Source organism: Herpailurus yagouaroundi, unplaced genomic scaffold, assembly GCF_014898765.1.
Source record: "Herpailurus yagouaroundi ecotype Mexico unplaced genomic scaffold, PumYag 100, whole genome shotgun sequence".
Taxonomy (NCBI): domain Eukaryota; kingdom Metazoa; phylum Chordata; class Mammalia; order Carnivora; family Felidae; genus Herpailurus; species Herpailurus yagouaroundi.
In genome coordinates this window covers 41,629,363-41,646,643 of record NW_024412391.1, presented here as the reverse complement: position 1 = coordinate 41,646,643, position 17,281 = coordinate 41,629,363, and the positions used below count along the sequence as shown (strand labels likewise).

General features: G+C 48.4%; 1 protein-coding gene across 1 annotated transcript in view; it reads left to right on the top strand.

The window, feature by feature from the left end:
* WIPF3 (WAS/WASL interacting protein family member 3) overlaps positions 1–13,701 on the top strand; it is a 29,388-nt gene extending 15,687 nt beyond the window's left edge. Inside the window, exons 7-8 of the mRNA XM_040471583.1 lie at positions 9,328–9,404; positions 11,438–13,701. Coding sequence (XP_040327517.1) covers positions 9,328–9,404; positions 11,438–11,461 — 101 coding nt within the window. The 3' untranslated portion in view covers positions 11,462–13,701. The remainder of the gene's footprint in view (positions 1–9,327; positions 9,405–11,437) is intronic.
* Positions 13,702–17,281: the final 3,580 nt, after the last annotated feature.

Below are 17,281 nucleotides of genomic sequence, written 5' to 3'. Positions count from 1 at the left end.
CAACGTTTATTTATTTTTGGGATAGAGAGAGACAGAGCATGAACGGGGGATGGGCAGAGAGAGAGGGAGACACAGAATCGGAAACAGGCTCCAGGCTCTGAGCCATCAGCCCAGAGCCTGACGCGGGGCTCGAACTCACGGACCGCGAGATCGTGACCTGGCTGAAGTCGGACGCCTAACCGACTGCGCCACCCAGGCGCCCCAGACTCAGCAAGTTCTAAAGTTAGCCTTACTTTTGAGCCCAGGGTGCCCAGTCTCCTCCCTGAGAATGGAAGAGAAGCCACCACAGGAGGACACAGCTGGCAGTCTGCACTGCGTTCCTCTCATCTCAGAGAGAGGGTCAAATCAGCGCCCACGCACAAAAAGATAATCTGAGGCTCAGGAAGATGCAGTTAAACAAAAAAAAAAAGAACTTAAAAAAAGAGGAAACGAGAAAAAAAGCGAACTGACATCCCACAGACCAGAAAGGGTATTTGCAGTTTCAAAAATAAAATATGGTTTTAGGTTGATGAGGCATTGACGGGCATAAAATACGCCCGTGGCTTCCTAGCACAATTAAATTAGCATGTTCCGGCCATCCCTGTGAGCGGTAGGGTAGAACCTTGTTAATTCTATCAGTGTGAGTCTGATACAGTTCATGCCTGTCTGGTTACATCTCTCCTTACAGCTTTCTTCCTTCTCCCCATTGACCTGGTTCCCCGAGATTCGCGTTCTTCGTGTCTGGGGGACGGTGTTGGTTCTGTTTCACACTCTTTTGTAGCAATTCTGGCTTTGTCTCCTCCCGCTTGCTCGCTTTCTCTCTCTGCTCCTGACACACACACAGCCCCCAGATCCCCTAATGCTTAGCTTTTCTACCTGTTCTCTTCACTGTCTCCACCCTGCAGGTGTTAGCTGTTTCCTTCCTTTGACAGGGTGATTTTACCTAATGTTTTAATGTTCTCAAAATGCATCAGTGGGCCCCTGGGTGGTTCAGTCAGTTAAGCGTCTGACTCTTGGTTGCGGCTCAGGTCATGATCTCGTGGTTTGTGAGTTCGAGCCCCACACTGGGCTCCACGCTGTTAGGGTGGAGCCTGCTTGGGACTCTCTCTCTCTCTCTCTCTCTCTCTCTCTGCCCCTCCCCTGCTTGCATGCTCTCTCTGTCTCTCTTTCTCTCTCTCTCTTTCTCTCTCTCAAAATAAATAAAATAAACACTAAAAAAATTTCTTTAATGCATTAGGTGCCTCGATAAGCTAATCATGTAATTACCATAGGACCCAGCAATTCCATTCCTGGGTATACAGTGAAAAGATCTGGGTTCAGACAAGACCTCCTACACACATTCACAGCAGCACTATTCGCAATAGCCAAAAGAGAGAAACATCCCAATGTCCATCAGCTGATGAATGGACAAAGAAAGTATATAGCCATACAATGGAATGCTATTCGGCACTAAAAGGAAATGAGGTGCCATAGATTCCACAACACGGATGAACCTTGAACACGTCATGATGAGGGAAAGAATCCAGACACAAAAGGCCACATACTGTATGATTCCATTTGTGTGACATACCCAAGACAGGCAGACCCTTAGAGACAGAACGTAGATTTAGCAGTTGCCAAGGGCTGGGGGTATGAAGAACGGGGAATGACTGCTCATGGGTATGGGTTTGCTTTGGGGATGATGAATCTGTCCTGAATCTAGACAGAGGTGACGGTTGCACAACATTGTGAAGGTACGAAAGGCCATCAGTGGCAAATTTTACGTTATGTGCATTTTCGTGCAATAAGAAGAAAGTAAGAAAAAATAAGCCATCAGGAGGGATCTCTGGGGGAAATTGCGTAGGTCACAAATGCTTATTAACATAGTGTTGATAGAAAGAGTGAAGTTATCATTATACTGATCCATACCTACTGAGGCCCTTACCCACTAGAGAGATTCAGATAAATGATCCCCTGCCATGCCCTCAAGAAATTCACATTCTGTTGGAGAAAGGGAGGAGAGGCAGACACCTAACCCAACATTTCAGTCTGGCGTTCCCAGCAGTCATGTCAGTGGGAAAGTGGCTGGTTAGAAATTTGCTTACATCTCGGGGCGCCTGGGTGGCTCAGTCAGTTAAGCGTCCGACTTCAGCTCAGGTCACGATCTCACGAGTTTGGGCCCCGCGTCGGGCTCTGGGCTGACAGCTCAGAGCCTGGAGCCTGTTTCAGTTTCTGTGTCTCCCTCTCTCTCTGCCCCTCCCCCGTTCATGCTCTGTCTCTCTCTGTCTCAAAAATAAATAAACGTTAAAAAAAAAAAAAAAGAAGAAATTTGCTTACATCTCAACTCCTTTTTTTTTAACTTTCATGGTTTGAAAATACAAAACATGAAATTTTCCATCTTAACCACTTCTGAGTGCACATTTCAGCAGCGTTAAGTATGTTCACATTGTTGTGCAACCCATCTCCAGACCTCCTTCCATCCTGCAAAACTGAAGCTTCGTACCCAGTAAACCCATTAAAATCGGACTACTCTCGGTTCCTCATATAAGTGGCACCCTCTAATATTTGACTTTTTGAGACTGGCTTCTTTCATTTAGCACCATGTCCTCAAGGTTATTCACTTTGTACCATCTGTCGGAATTCCCTGCCTTTCTAAGGTTGAATAACATCCCATTGTATGTACGTATGGCATGTGTTCACCCATTCATCCATCCATGGACACTTGGGTGGATTCCACCTTTGGCTATTGTGAATAACGCTGCTGTCAACATGGATATACAAATACCTCTTTGTGTCCCTGCTTTCAATTCTTTTGTGTATATGCCCGGAATTGCTGGATCATATGGTAACTCTATTTTTTAATTTTCTGAGGAACCACCATATTGATTTCCATCTTACATTCCCATCAACAGCACACAAGGGCTCCAGCACGTCCTCGCTAACACTTGTTATTTTCTGGGTTTTGTTTTGTTCTACTTATTTATTCATTTTTTTGATAGTAGCCATCCTAACAGTCGTGAAGTGGTACCTTGTTATGATCCAGTTCCTATTTTAAAAGAGTTACTGGGGTGCCCGGGTGGCTCAGTCGGTTGAGTGTCCAACTTTGGCTCAGGTCACGATTACACAGTTCGTGAGTTTGAACCCACGTTGGGCTCTGTGCTGACAGCTCAGAGACTGGAGCCTGCTTCAGGTTCTGTGTCTCCCTCTCTCTCTACCCCTCCCCTGCTCATGATGTCTCTCTCTCTCTCTCTCTTAAAAATAAACATTAAAAATTTTTAAAGAATAATACATAAAAGAGTTACTTTACATTTATGGCAAAACTAGCCACCACGATTTCCATTAGCAAAGAAACTTCTCCACCAAGTGCTGCCCTAACAGTACTGGATGGTTCATGTCATGAAATCAAAGGATTAGATGTCCTAAGACTGAGAGAATCCGTAGACACTGCCAGAAGCTAAGCATCTATTACTGCCTTTGCGGAGGGCCGCAGGGCGGTGAGGAATCTGCCCTGGGCTTAATCTTAGCCGTGCCTGATCATCACTGTTGACCTCACTCGTTCATAAGCTATCTTCCAACATCCCGCTCTGTTACTACTCCTATCCTTCTAGATTATTCCTTTATTCCTCTGAACCGGCAAAGGTGTTATCGTGCCTATAAAGCATCTCCCTTGGCCTACTCTGGTCGTTGGGCTATTTCTCCGCTCATAGACAGTGCCATGCCTTCTTCCTCCTCTTCTGCCCTTTCAGGCATTTTCCCCCACCCCTACCCCATGGAAAGAGACCTTAGCAAGGCCTCCAGGGGACCTCCATGTCACCAAAGCCAGTGGTCAGATGTATTAGCCGCAGTCCGTCACACCCTCCTTCTGAAGCACATCTTCACTTAGATTTTCTGGCATCCCTCGCTTTCTTCCCTCCTTCCACTTTGTGCTTGCTGCCTCCCCATTTTTTGGCACACCAAATACTTTGGAGTCCTCTCTGGCTTCTTTCTTTCTCTTCTGCTCCACATCCAACTTACCAGAAAAATCTTGGGGCTCCTCCTCTGAAGTATATCTTCGATCTGATCTCTGTCGCCTCGTCTTCCGCCTCAGCCCGGCCAAAACCACTGTCATTGCTCATCTGGAGACTGCAGGCGACCTACCAACAGGCTTCCCTGCCCCATACTGCAGGCCCCATGATTTGTCTAGAGCCCAAGTCTAGCCAGGCCACCGTCTGCTTCAAATCCTCCACTGAATTCCTGTCTCGTTCTATATCCATTAGAAATTCCCGGGGCGCCTGGGTGGCGCAGTCGGTTAAGCGTCCGACTTCAGCTCAGGTCACGATCTCGCGGTCCGGGAGTTCGAGCCCCGCGTCGGGCTCTGGGCTGATGGCTCGGAGCCTGGAGCCTGCTTCCGATTCTGTGTCTCCCTCTCTCTCTGCCCCTCCCCCGTTCATGCTCTGTCTCTCTCTGTCCCAAAAATAAATGAACGTTGAAAAAAAAAATTAAAAAAAAAAAAAAAAGAAATTCCCACCTGACTCATCAGACCTACATGAAGTGCCCACCCAACCAGCCGCACTCCCCACAAAACCTCCTTTCGTTCCAACAGCACAGACAACTTGGAGCTTGTAGAAAACTCCAAGCACACTCCCACCTCTGGGCTCTGGGTTCTTTGTACTTGCTATTCTTTCTGCGGGACGCTTTCCCCTGATATCCATGAGACTTCCTCCCTGCCTCCTTTGGGTCTTTGATCTAATGGCGCTTTATCAGACACTTCTTCCCTGACCACTCTTTATTTGATAGCCCTCCCTGCCCCGCCACTCTTGTTCCTTCTGTTTTATCATCTTCTTCAATTAAGAAATGATTTTGTGGGGGCGCCTGGGTGGCTCAGTCAGTTAAGCATCCAACTTTGGCTCAGGTCATGATCTCATGTTCGTGCGTTCCAGCCCCACATTGGGCGCTGTGCTGACAGCTCAGAGCCTGGAGCCTGTTTCAGATTCTGTGTGTGTGTGTCTCTCTTTCTCTGCCCTCCCCTGCTCACTCTCTCTGTCTCTCAAAAAAAATGAATAAACATTAAAAAAAAAATTTTTTTTAAACAGAAATCATTTTATGAATCTATATGGAGAGGGAGAATAAGTTGTTGACCAAATCAACAGAAGAGAGAAGGGGCCAGAAGCATATACACTAAGTGTGGAGAGTGGTTAGCACTCAGAGGTAGAATGCTGGGTGGTGTTTATTGTCCTTATGCCTCACTGTTTGGTCCAAGTTTCCTGTAACAAATACTTATTACTTTTTGAGCATTAACGCTAATTTTAAAATTCCAGTTTATTGGGAGGGACGCTTGGGTGTGGCTCAGTCGGTTGAGTGTCTGACTCTCAGTTTCGCTCTGGTCCTGATCTCACAGTTCTTGAGTTGGAGCCCCACAGGATCTACACTGTCAACGCAGAGCCTGCTTGGGATTCTCTCTCTCCCTCTCTCTCTCTCTGCCCCTCCTGCACTCGTGCACTCTCTCTTTCTTTCAAAATAAATAGGGGCGGGGCGCCTGGGTGGCGCAGTCGGTTAAGCGTCCGACTTCAGCCAGGTCACGATCTCGCGGTCCGTGGGTTCGAGCCCCGCGTAGGGCTCTGGGCTGATGGCTCAGAGCCTGGAGCCTGTTTCCGATTCTGTGTCTCCCTCTCTCTCTGCCCCTCGCCCGTTCATGCTCTGTCTCTCTCTGTCCCAAAAATAAATAAACGTTGAAAAAAAAAATTTTAAAAACAAAATAAATAGGGGCGCCTGGGTGGCTCAGTCAGTTGGGCGTCCGACTTCAGCTCAGGTCACGATCTCACAGTCCGTGAGTTCGAGCCCCGCGTCTGGCTCTGGGCTGACGGCTCGGAGCCTGGAGCCCGCTTCCGATTCTGTGTCTCCCCCTCTCTCTGCTCCTCCCCTGCTCACGCTTTGTCTCTCTCTGTCTGAAAAAGAAATAAAAACATAAAAAAAATTTTTTTTTTTAAATAATAAATAAATAAATAAACTTAAAAAAGAACTCCAGGTTATTGGGGGAGAGAATCTGATTGGCCGGTCCCTGGCCTGAGCACCTGTGGAGGGGAAGTGTGGCCCCACGGTACACAGGGTGACCCCACTAAGTTCTGTACAAGCGGATGTGGTCCAGGAAGGAGTGGCGGGGTTCACACCAACCTCAACCCTGATGTCATGGCGGGGAAGGAGAGGAAAGGCCAGATATGCACTTTCTAAGGTTTAAATCTGGCAAATACTAGAATTGTCATTTCCAGTGAAACCCGTCATTTGCTTTGGTTGGAGACTGTGAGAGGCCTCCAGCATCGGAACGAAAGGGCCCTTTGAGGTCATTCAGACCAACTCCTTCACGTACAGCTTAAGAAGCCTGGGCAGAAATCGAGTGCCCTGCCCCTGGTCACAGCTGGGGCTCGCACCGAGGTCTCTGCTCTGTGTCCGGTGTTCTGCACACCTTCCTACCTCTCCCCCTGGTGCCACTTGGACCTCAGCTTGGAGAGCCCGTCCTGGCCCCAGGCTGCCAGTTAGTTGTGCTTCTCCTAGGAGTCCACCCTTGTGCTAACCCACCCCCCTCAGCATGCTGAGTCGCTGCAAGGCTGGCCGGAGTTCTGGAAGGCTCTCAGAGAGACCCCGCTTGAACGGCCAGCCCCGTCTGTAAATCCTCCCTGGCCCTTCTCCAGGTCTTGCAGAGTCCAGCCTCCTGTTGGCTACAGAATGATTTTCCCCCCTCTGGCGTGAAAGTATTTCTGTGCTGAAGGCATCCTTCCTGAAAAATGTGACTTTCCTGGGCCTCCCCAGCTTTACTGGCATAAATACAGCTCCGGGAGCCCGCTCTCGAAAGGAGAATGTGATGGATTGAATTGTATTTTGTGAAATAATAGAAAATGTATATTTCACCTGTGCCCTCAGTTTCCGGCACAAAGCTCCTAGAACCCTTGTCATTTCCTAAGGGATAAGAATACTACCAGCACCTTTTGTTCAAATATTTGGTCTTTGACCCCGGTTCCTGACACAGAGCTTCTGAATCCCTTGGAATAGCCTGGGTGATAGGAACATGTTTTGTTCTAATGAGGCAATGCCTGGTGGGATCCTGGGTGGGGGTGGGTCGTCAGAAAGATGAAGCCATCATTAGAAGCTTGGAACTTTGAGCCCCAACCCCCTTCTTCCTGGAAGGGGAGAGGGACTGGAGGTTGTGTTAATGAACGATCACGTCTACCTACAAGGTGAAGCCAGCAATAAAAATCCCAAACGTAGGGGCTTCGGAGAGCCTCTAGGTTGGTGAACACATCCGTGTGTTTGGAAAATGGTGCATCCATGATGCACCCAACTCCACGAAGACAGAAACTCTTGCTCCCTGGGCCCTTCCTGACCTCATCCTATATACATACCTCTTCATTTCACTGTTCATCTTTATCCTTTAGTATACAATAAACCGGGAACCACCATCCCCCCCCCCCCAAAAAAAAGACAAAGAAAGTATCTCTATGCCTGCAAAAAGGCACAGGCTGGCTTGGTTTATGAAATAAACAAAGCTTTGTCAGTAACTTGGGGGCCATCTCTTTGCGAGGAGGCCTCAGCAGTGGTCACTCAGGCTGCTTTCAGGGCCCTAGACGCATGGGATCGGGTAGGGATATAAACTAGTTCTTTTTTTTTTTTTTTTTAATTTTTTAAAAAATCTTTTTAATGTTTGTTTATTTTTGAGACAGACAGAGCATGAGCGGGGGTGGGGCAGAGAGAGAGGGAGAGAGAACCCCAAGCAGGCCCTGTACTGTCAGCGCAGGAGCCCGACGTGGGGCTCAAACTTACGAACCGTGAGATCATGACCTGAGCCGAAACCAAGAGTTGGACACTAAACCGACTGAACCACCCGGGCGCCCCCCAAAAAACCTGTATCTTAACAGATTCTTAAGATGACTTACATGTTCATTGTAGAAAACTTTAAAGTATTTTCAAGAGATTCAAAAAAAATAGTACATCCAGGAGGAATCAATATATTATTTCCATTTTTAAAATAGTTCCGGTCATCCTATTTAAACAATTTCTAGCCTGCTTTTTTTCTCCTAAGTTTCAAACATCACCCCAAATTACTTGGGCCTTTGTAAACATTCAAATGGCTACTTCATACCCTGTCCAAAATCGTGAACCCTGGATTTCCTAAATAGTTTTGTTGAACACAGGGTGTTATCAGTATTTCACTGCCATAAATGATCTGTGATGAGTAGCTCTGCTTTTCAGTTGCTTTGTAAGTAGCACAGCAGCCTGGATTGTTTGGAGGGACAATGCCTGTTTAATTCGGAGTCTGTGACAGAGGCAGGACAGAAAAGCCTCGTACTTCATGCAGCAAAGAGGCATCAGGGACACCATTTAGAACACGTGACTCACAGGAAAAGTCCCGGAAGGCCTGGGAATGTGGATTTAAAACCAACCCATATATATGCACATACACACATATATGTAAGTCAATGCCAAAAAAAAAATCTAGCAGGATAAACACCAAGCATTAAATAGTGGTGACTTCAGGATAGAAAACTGGATGAGAAGGAGGGCAGGCAAAGACGCACTTGAGGTTGTTTTGCGTTTTTATTTCCTATTTCCCTATATCCTTTGAACCTTTAATGAGAATATATTTATGTGTAACTCGTGTAATATTTAAACAAAGTGTATTTTACACTTGGTATTAGCCAAAAGGCCGAGAAGCGATTAAACAAAGTGTATTTTAAACGTTTATTTATTTTTGGGACAGAGAGAGACAGAGCATGAATGGGGGAGGGGCAGAGAGAGAGGGAGACACAGAATCGGAAACAGGCTCCAGGCTCTGAGCCATCCGCCCAGAGCCTGACGCGGGGCTCGAACTCACGGACCGCGAGATCGTGACCTGGCTGAAGTCGGACGCTTAACCGACTGCGCCACTCAGGCGCCCCAACAAAGTGTATTTTAGAGAACGAGTTGGATCCTCACGGAATGGAGCCTGATTTATTCAGTATATACTTACCTTTTACTCCTCTTTTTTTTTTTTTTTTTTTTTTTTTTTAACCAACCCCAGCACGGTGCTTGGCACATTTGGGCTACCGGACAAATGAGCGAGTCTGGAGGGGGTAGCTTGTTTGGAGCTAAGAAGCGCTCACGTGCATTTAGACGACAGGCCTTAATAACCGGTTCTCCTTCCAGCAGACTGGTCGAGATGCCTGGGCATCCGGTCTGTGACATGGAAGCAGTGGGTGGAAACGCAGTCTAGGGCCAGGAGCCCGAAGGTTTCAGGTTGACGGGCTCATGTTACCCTTGATTCCTTTGCTGTTGCTCTAAGCGCCCCTGTAGTCTGCGTTTTCTCCGTGTAGTGCGTGGCGGTCCCCGGGCCAAGAGACGGTGAGATCGTTCTTCTTTCAGGCCGGACACCTGGTCCCTGGCTCCATGCTGAGGCGGCAGGGCAGAGCTCGGATGACATCAAAGGCAGAAATTCTCAGGTAACGCGTCCCTCGGGTCTCTGAATGTAAAAACCGGGGGCCCCCAGAAATGCTGAGCGTGTGCTTTCTCCTTGAAACTTTACATCTTTGCACAGACTCTTTTTTCCTCAGGGAAGACCATTTGGTGCAACCTTTGTTTGCAGCTAGAATGAAACGCTTACAGTTTCAAGCTCTGAAGAGTGAAAGGGGGGATCCCCATCACATCCAGAAGCAAGGTTGACAACCCAGAACCCCCTGCGAGTCATTCTGCAACAGTGCCCCCAATCACCTCCCCGCCCCCAGTTCATTCTTCCCTGGTTCCGATGGCTTGGGAAGCCTGGAGACAAAACCCTGTGACGTGTATCCAATTGAATTCAGATTCTGTATTGTCCATAGAATGCAGGGTATCTTAGCGCACCCATCGGGGTTTTTCTCCCATTGACAAAATAGCTTCTTTTGGCCAAATTTAGTCACAGTTCAAGTCCTGGTGGCTAGAGGAAAGCTGGGAAGAGAACCAGACAGGTTCTTGTGGGATAAGAGAGTCTTTGACAAAATGCCCTCCTTCTCACGCAAAGCAGCTTGGACAGACTATCTCCTGCCCCTGGGCGGAAGTGACATCTCTCACTGCCCACAACAGGGTCTCATCATTAAAGGCCCTTTATCACTTTGCAAACAAGCATTTAGTCCTGCCTTGGCCTCCTCCTGTTTCACAGTTCTGTGTGGCAAAGAGGGTGGCCTCCTGTTAAACTGGCCCCTTCTGCAGCCACATGGGACAGCATGGCAAGGGACGTGAGAAGGGGGACAAGGTCCTGGATGCCGGGATGATTTCCTTGCAGGAGGACGAGCACCCCCTTTTCTAACCAACCACGGCTCGTCTAAGAATTGTGATACCCACTCAAATGATCACAGGCTCAAAACTGGGTGTGTGGTTGCAGTGAAGGGAGAAGCGTATATGCATAGGACAAGAGACAGAGGGAATAGACACAGAATTAACAGGCAGGCACCCTGGGAGATGAGAGTTGATTTTTTACTTTCCTCCTAGCGCATTTCTGCAATTTCTGAAGTTTCTGCAGAGAATACATTACTCTTGTGGTCAGAAAAAATATAGTAATAATCAAAATAATAGCCCCCACATTATACAGTTCTTTACATTTTTTCAGATCACTTGCATATGTGATCTCCTTTGATCCTTTTAGGTACCTTCTGATGTAAGCTGGAGAGACGCCTTTAATGACATTTTTTTTCAGACAAGGAAACTGAGCCCCAAGGGGCTAAGGAACTTTCCCGAGGTCACATGCCCAGACTTCTGACTCCTTGTGCGGTGCTCCTCCTGCTGTACCTCTCTGCTTTTCCTGGTGTGTTCGAATCACCAGGATAGGAGTTATTCTCACCCTCAGGCACAGCCAGAATGATTAACCATGGTGCAGCGTCCGGTCTCTGGCCTCATGACAGGCACACACTTAAGTCACCAGAGCCCATGAAAGTCTAGTCCAGGATGGATTGGGAAGTCTCTCTTGAGCATCCCGTAGTCAAGATGATCTTCTTTTACGTCTAGCTGGACACGGTGTGAATTCCTTTTCACTTCAGTGAGACAAAAAGCAATCACCCGGAGGGATCACAGGGTTGTAGAGAAAGCAAACTGCCCCAGGGGGCACTCTTCTTTTCTGGCTAGGAGGCCCCAGCGATCCATTCGAGAGTGGGAGACCTGAACTGGAAATCCGAAGGCCTGGGGCCCTCTCTCTTTCCCACTGCCTTGTGTTGGGATCTCCCAGAAGTTTCTGGCTTTTCTTGAGTTTCTGTCAGGTACTGGTGTTTGGTCCCATAAATGTCTATAAGATGGCATTAAGCCTTCATTTGCCATCAATTACATGTCCCATTTCATCCCGCGTCCACCCACAACCCCCTTGGTAAAAATCAGCCCCTTGCGTATGATGCATCAGGCCCTGGAAGCCTTACGTGGATGCAGAAAGGCTTTGGTGCCCAGTCCCAGGGTGGGTTGTTTGTGTGTGAGGCGTCTTCTCGGTCCACCTGGTAATGTTCTTGTCTTTCCGCAGTTATCTCTAAAGACCCTCCGGTGAGAAGGCAGATGAAGCCCATGTCCTGTGAGCCACCTGGGGTTCCATACTGCCAGATGGGCATCCCCAGGACAACGTGTCTGTCCTCACCGCACCCGAGTTGTAATTCAGTTGACACACGAGCTCAGAGTGGAGCATTTACTTATTGTAAATACGTAGTTTGCACAGGCTTTAAGTCAGTATGGTAGTCGCCTTTTGAGTAAACACACACACACATTATGTTTCTCCAGCTTTTTTAAGACGCATCTTGTCATCCATCTGTCGGTGCAGACAGAGCCCTGTCCCCACCCCGTGGTGTCCATTCCATGACTGTAAATATGCGTGCAGGCTGGCCCTTCCTAGATTCTGAACCGTTTCTAGAAGATTCCTTAGTTTGCAAGTAGTCCCGAAGTCGCAGTATCCATGACAGCTTCTTATTGGCATGATTCTATATTCTCATCGTACAAACCGCAAAATCAAACCAAATAATGCCTTAGAAATGATGCAGCTCAGAGAGAGTAGTGTAGCCCCACACCCAGACAATGCCACACAGCCTCCAGTGAACGAGATGCCACGTCTCGCTTCCGTTTTGCAGTACAGGGATTTTTTTTTTTTTTCTGCCTAATGTAAATATAACGCAAAATCAAGGCAAGAGTGGGCGTGGCCCCTCCAATGCCAACCACAGGGCCCTTTTGTAACTGAATGACCCTACAAGTAGCCAGTGCTCTTTACCGTTTACAGTGCCCCTCCCCACCCACGTTCCCATTCCTCCTGTCCCACGAAGCCCCTAGCCCCAGTCCTGGCAGCCAGGGTAAGGCGAGATTTATGAGATTTTGGCATTTTTTCTGCAAGTTGGAAACATACGTAACTCCTTATTATAGTCAGTTACAAAGTCTATCTCAGAGATGTTTTTGTTAAAACAAAAAATCTTTCGCCCCGGGAGCAGGATTTCCACGGAAAATATGACACGAGAAAGTATAGACCGAAGCATGTTAGCAAATATCTGCCTCACATACCTGGTGCCTCACCCCCGCCCTTAGGGACCCTGGAAGCACCCGCCAGGCTTCCCTTCCCTTCTTCAGCTCCCTTCTGAGCTCAAGAGGACCTGACTGGTCTGAGAGCAAATCCCCGCTTCCCTGCCGCAGGCACTTCTCTGTGGGGGAGAAGGGTGGAAGTACAGCGGCCCCCGGATATGGAACTGGTCTGGACCGGCTCTGACTGCTGTTCTCGCACCCTTTTTCTTGAGCTGGGAAGAGAACAGAAGTGTGTTTTTGCTTGCACCTGACCCCCAAATGCCCCCTGTCCTTGGAGGGGAAGCTATACCAGGAGAAGGACAGAACATAGGAGGAAACAGACTGACCCCGGGGTCTGTGCTCAAAACAGGTGGAGATGAAAGGAAATCGAGAGGGAGAGGCGGGCGCAGAGCAGTGGAAAAATTAATGTCCTTTAGAACAACCCTCTCAGGTGCTCAGACCTGAAGGACGGCGTGCCCAGACCAAGCCATCCAAAAGAGGTTTCCGGTTAGGAGGGTTTTGGCAGATGTGAGTGCATACACTCAGCTGTTGTCCAGAGTAAAGAGTAAGATGGCGTCCTACAACTGAGCAAGGTCAAGTGCCCTTCTCTGGGGAATCAATCATGCCAAACTGTAACTGCTAAATCGATGGAAAAGCAGCTTTTGCAGGTCATTGGCTCTGGGCATCGCCGATTTGTTTTACTGGCTCCGGAAGCTTTCCAAAAGGTCAGAATTTCTTTATTATAACGGCATGCCCTCCGTCTCCCTCCCGGTCGCGTAAAATAATTACAAGGGTTTTAATGATCACGATTAAGAAGGCCAAAGACAATTCCACCTTCAGAGTAGACTGACTGCCCTGATGAGGTGTTTATACACTCATGTTCCACGCCACTGGCACAGAAATGAAAAATAAAGCCATCAAGGACAGAGGGAAGGGAGGAGCCGAAACCAAAAATTGCAATTAGGGAGGAATCTCAGGAATCTGGCATCACACCTCTCCTCGAGACCTATCACTGAATTTCACACCCTTCGAACTCACGAGGTGCCTGCCTCTGGCAGGACAGGTTAAGCCCCCTGACCGTAAACTTTTGCAGAGGCGACGAATCACAGCACCCTCACTGCTCTCAAGCGTCTCGCTAACACTGTCGCCTGTGCCCCACCCCCACCCCGTGTTTCATACGTATTTTGTATTTATTGATGTGCCCTCCGCAGACTCCTTTCTTTGTACCTAATAAACTTTAATAAGTGGAAATGCTTCTGCTCGTGCCCTTGTTAAACCCCGTCGAGGGACACCAGTACCAATCTAGGCCAACCATTTTTAAGGGTTAGAAGGGCTTCTATTCTAAGAATGACAGGGAACGGGAGATACTCACACGGGAACCAACACCTGCTGCAACATGTTGTGTCCGAAATGGGGCCTTTCTGTTCTGAGCTGACGCTTTTCACTAACCTACCACATGGTGTTTTCCTAGCTTTTGTGGCTCAATGGAACGGATGGGTATTTGGGAAAAGCAACCAAGGGAAAATCTTTCTCAAATGCATTTTCCCTTTAAAAAAAAAAAAAACACACTGCTTATTTATTTATTTATTTTGAAGTAGAGAGAGCAAGCATGAGCAGGGGAGCAGCAAAGAGAGAGAGAGAGAGAGAGAGAGAGAGAGAGAATAACAAGCAGGCTCTGAGCTGACAGCACAGAGCCCAACGCAGGGCTCGATCGATCTCACGAACCGGGAGATGGTGACCTGAGCTGAAATCAAGAGTCGGGACGCTTAATTGACTGAGCCACGAGGTGCCCTTCAAATACATTGCCCTAAAAAATCGGTAACACTGTATTGTTTTATTAATGTAAAATGGGCAGAGACCGTTGCTTATGGAATTCCTCTGATTCGTGTCAAAATGAAACCACTTTGGCTCTTAAGTGCACTTAGTGCCTGCCCCCAACTTCACAAACCCCTCGCAGAATCTTTACGAGACAGTGTCACCTTGATGTGCACTGTGGTGTTTTCAGGGGGCCTGTGGCACAGAGGAGATGCGGTTCACCTGCTAGGTAAGCTGGCTTGGGGCCAGACAGAGATCTGAATCTCTATTTTGCCTGTGACGAGTTGGAGGACGTAAGTTATGTGACCCGTCTGCACCTTAGTTTCCTCACCTGTAAAATGGGGGCACAAATAGGTACCTAAGCATACAGTGGTGAAGTGAAGTTAGACCTAGACAAGCCCTTAACCCCTGGGTCCCAAGAGACCCAGGTACCGGCACAGCCCAGCTCTAGGGTACAAGCAGTGGGCTCATTACATTGCCGAGTCACAAATGGAGCTGTCCCTGGCTACCCACACCCCAGCCCTTCGGCTTAGATGGTAGCAAAGAAGCTCAAAGACCACGCTCCACTGGCTCTGCCGTTGGAGAACAAGGAGAGCGAAGTCGTTAAAATTCAGAGACGTTCCTGGAATAAATCTCATCTAGAAGCGAATTTCAAAGCTAGCTGCTCCACACACTTTGCATCCGAATTAGTTAAGGACCTGACTTGTTTTATCTGCCCTCTTATTAGTAGAGGTAGAGATAAGCCCTTTAATGACCCAAAGGGCCAGCATTGAGTAGAGAAGGAAAGCAGTGGCCGAAGAGACTTGACAAAGGGGATGATGAACTTCAAAGCCATGGGCTGCAGAGGTGAAGAAGCTGTCGTTTTAGGCACCTCTGATAGACTTCAGGGTGGGAAAGGTGGTACCTAGAAGGGTGAGGGAAGCAGCTTCATAGGAAGGGCTGTGGACTCCAGAAGCAAGATCTGAATTCTTGCACCGCGTCCCAGAGTTTTGGGCGTCCTTCATCAACCTGTTCTGTTATAGGTTGAATGATGTCTTCCAGAAATCCATACGGAGGAGTCCTCGCTCCATCATCTCTGGTATCGATGGGGGAATCGGGTAGCAGATGTAGCTACTGAAGATAAGGGGGTACCGAAGCAGGGCGGGCCCTAATCCAGTATGACCAGTGTCCTTGTAATAACAGCAACGTGGACAGAGACACATACACTGGGAGAACGCTGTGTGAAGACGGAGACGGAGACTGGGGAGATGCTGCAGGCCAAGAAATGCCAAATGACCCCCAGCAAACCCCCAGAAGCCAGGGCGGAGGCATAGGACAGATTCCCCCTCAGAGCCCTCCGAGGGAACCCCACCCTCACCAACACCCGGGTTTTGGGTGTCTCACCTCCAGAACTGTGGGACAATAAACTTCCGTTGTCTAAGCCACCCGGTTCGTGGTGGCTTTGTTACAGCAGCCGTAGCAAACTAATACGTGCTCTGTCACCTTGGAGCTTTGCAGGACAATGTCGCGTTTGTGGGGAAGACGAGAGTTGGAGATACGGGTTAAAGAGCCAGCAGTCCCTTGTCGTATCAACGAGGCAGTCATCTACTCTGACCTTGACACAGGTCACCTTGTGACCGTGACGAAGTCCTATTTTCACAAACAAGACACTCAGTTGCTTTTTGCCTGTCACTGCGGAGACCAAATCATGGAAGCAACCTGGCATTTCTAGGTCGCAAGAGTGGAGAGAGCTGGCCTTCCTCTTACGTGGCATCGTTCCTCTTTCGGGGCTGCTCTGGCTTTAGCCTTGAAGATGCTCGGCACAGAAGGCGGCAGCCGTTCTAACAAGCTCGACTCCCGTTTCTAGTGTGGTTTTGTTGAATTGTGGTAAAATATGCGTCAGGGAAACTTACCGCCATAACCATGTTTAAGTGCACAGCTCAGGGATGCCTGGCGGGGAGGGGGGGGGTGCTCAGTCGGTTAAGCGTCCAGCTTTTGATCTCAGCTCAGGTCATGATCTCACGGTTCGTGAGACCGTGCCCTGCAGCGGGCTCGGCACTGACAGAGCTTGGGATTCTCTCTCTCCCTCTCTCTCTGCCCCTCCCCTGTTCGTATTGTCTCTCAAAATAAATAAATAACCTTAAAAAAAAAAAAAAACTAAACTAAATTAAACTAAAACACTCTACCTCTCAGACAACAATCCTCATTCTCCAGCCCCCCCAGCCCCTGGCAGCCGCCATTCTACTTCCTGGCTCTGTGAGTTAACTGCTCTTGGGACCTCACGTAAGTGGAATCATACGATATTTGCCTTTTTTTTTTTTTTTAACGTTTATTTTTGAGACAGAGAGAGACAGAGCATGAACGGGGGAGGGGCAGAGAGAGGGAGACACAGAATCGGAAACAGGCTCCAGGCTCCGAGCTGTCAGCACAGAGCCCGACGCGGGGCTCGAACTCACGGACGGCGAGATCACGACCTGAGCCGAAGTCGGCCGCTCAACCGACTGAGCCACCCAGGCGCCCCAATATTTGTCTTTTTGACACTGGGTTGTTTCACTCAGAATAATCTCAGTGGATACTCGCATTGCTTCCACACCATGGCCACTGGGCGTAATGTTGCTGCTGTGAACACGGGCGTAAGAGTACCTCGGACCTGGCTTTCAGTTCTTTGGGGCATATGCCCAGAAGCAGAATTGCTTGGTTACATGCTAATCCAATTTTTCCGATTCTTTGAGGAACTGCCATACTGCTTTCCACAGCGGTTGCACCATTTTTTTACGGCCACCAGTACCATACAGGGTTCCTATGTCTGCGCATCCTCACCGACACTTATTTTCTGCTTTTTGATGGTAGCCAACCCGATGGGTTGTGCTTTTGTGTTTATTTGCAAAGAGTGAAGCTACTCACCAAACGGTACAGCATGTTGGAAACACTGAGCTGACTGGGTTTGATGACAAGTCCGGTCAGAAAAACACATGCCCCTTCATACATGTTCTCTTTTGTGACCGATGCCCACATTTATTCATGAAACACAAGGACA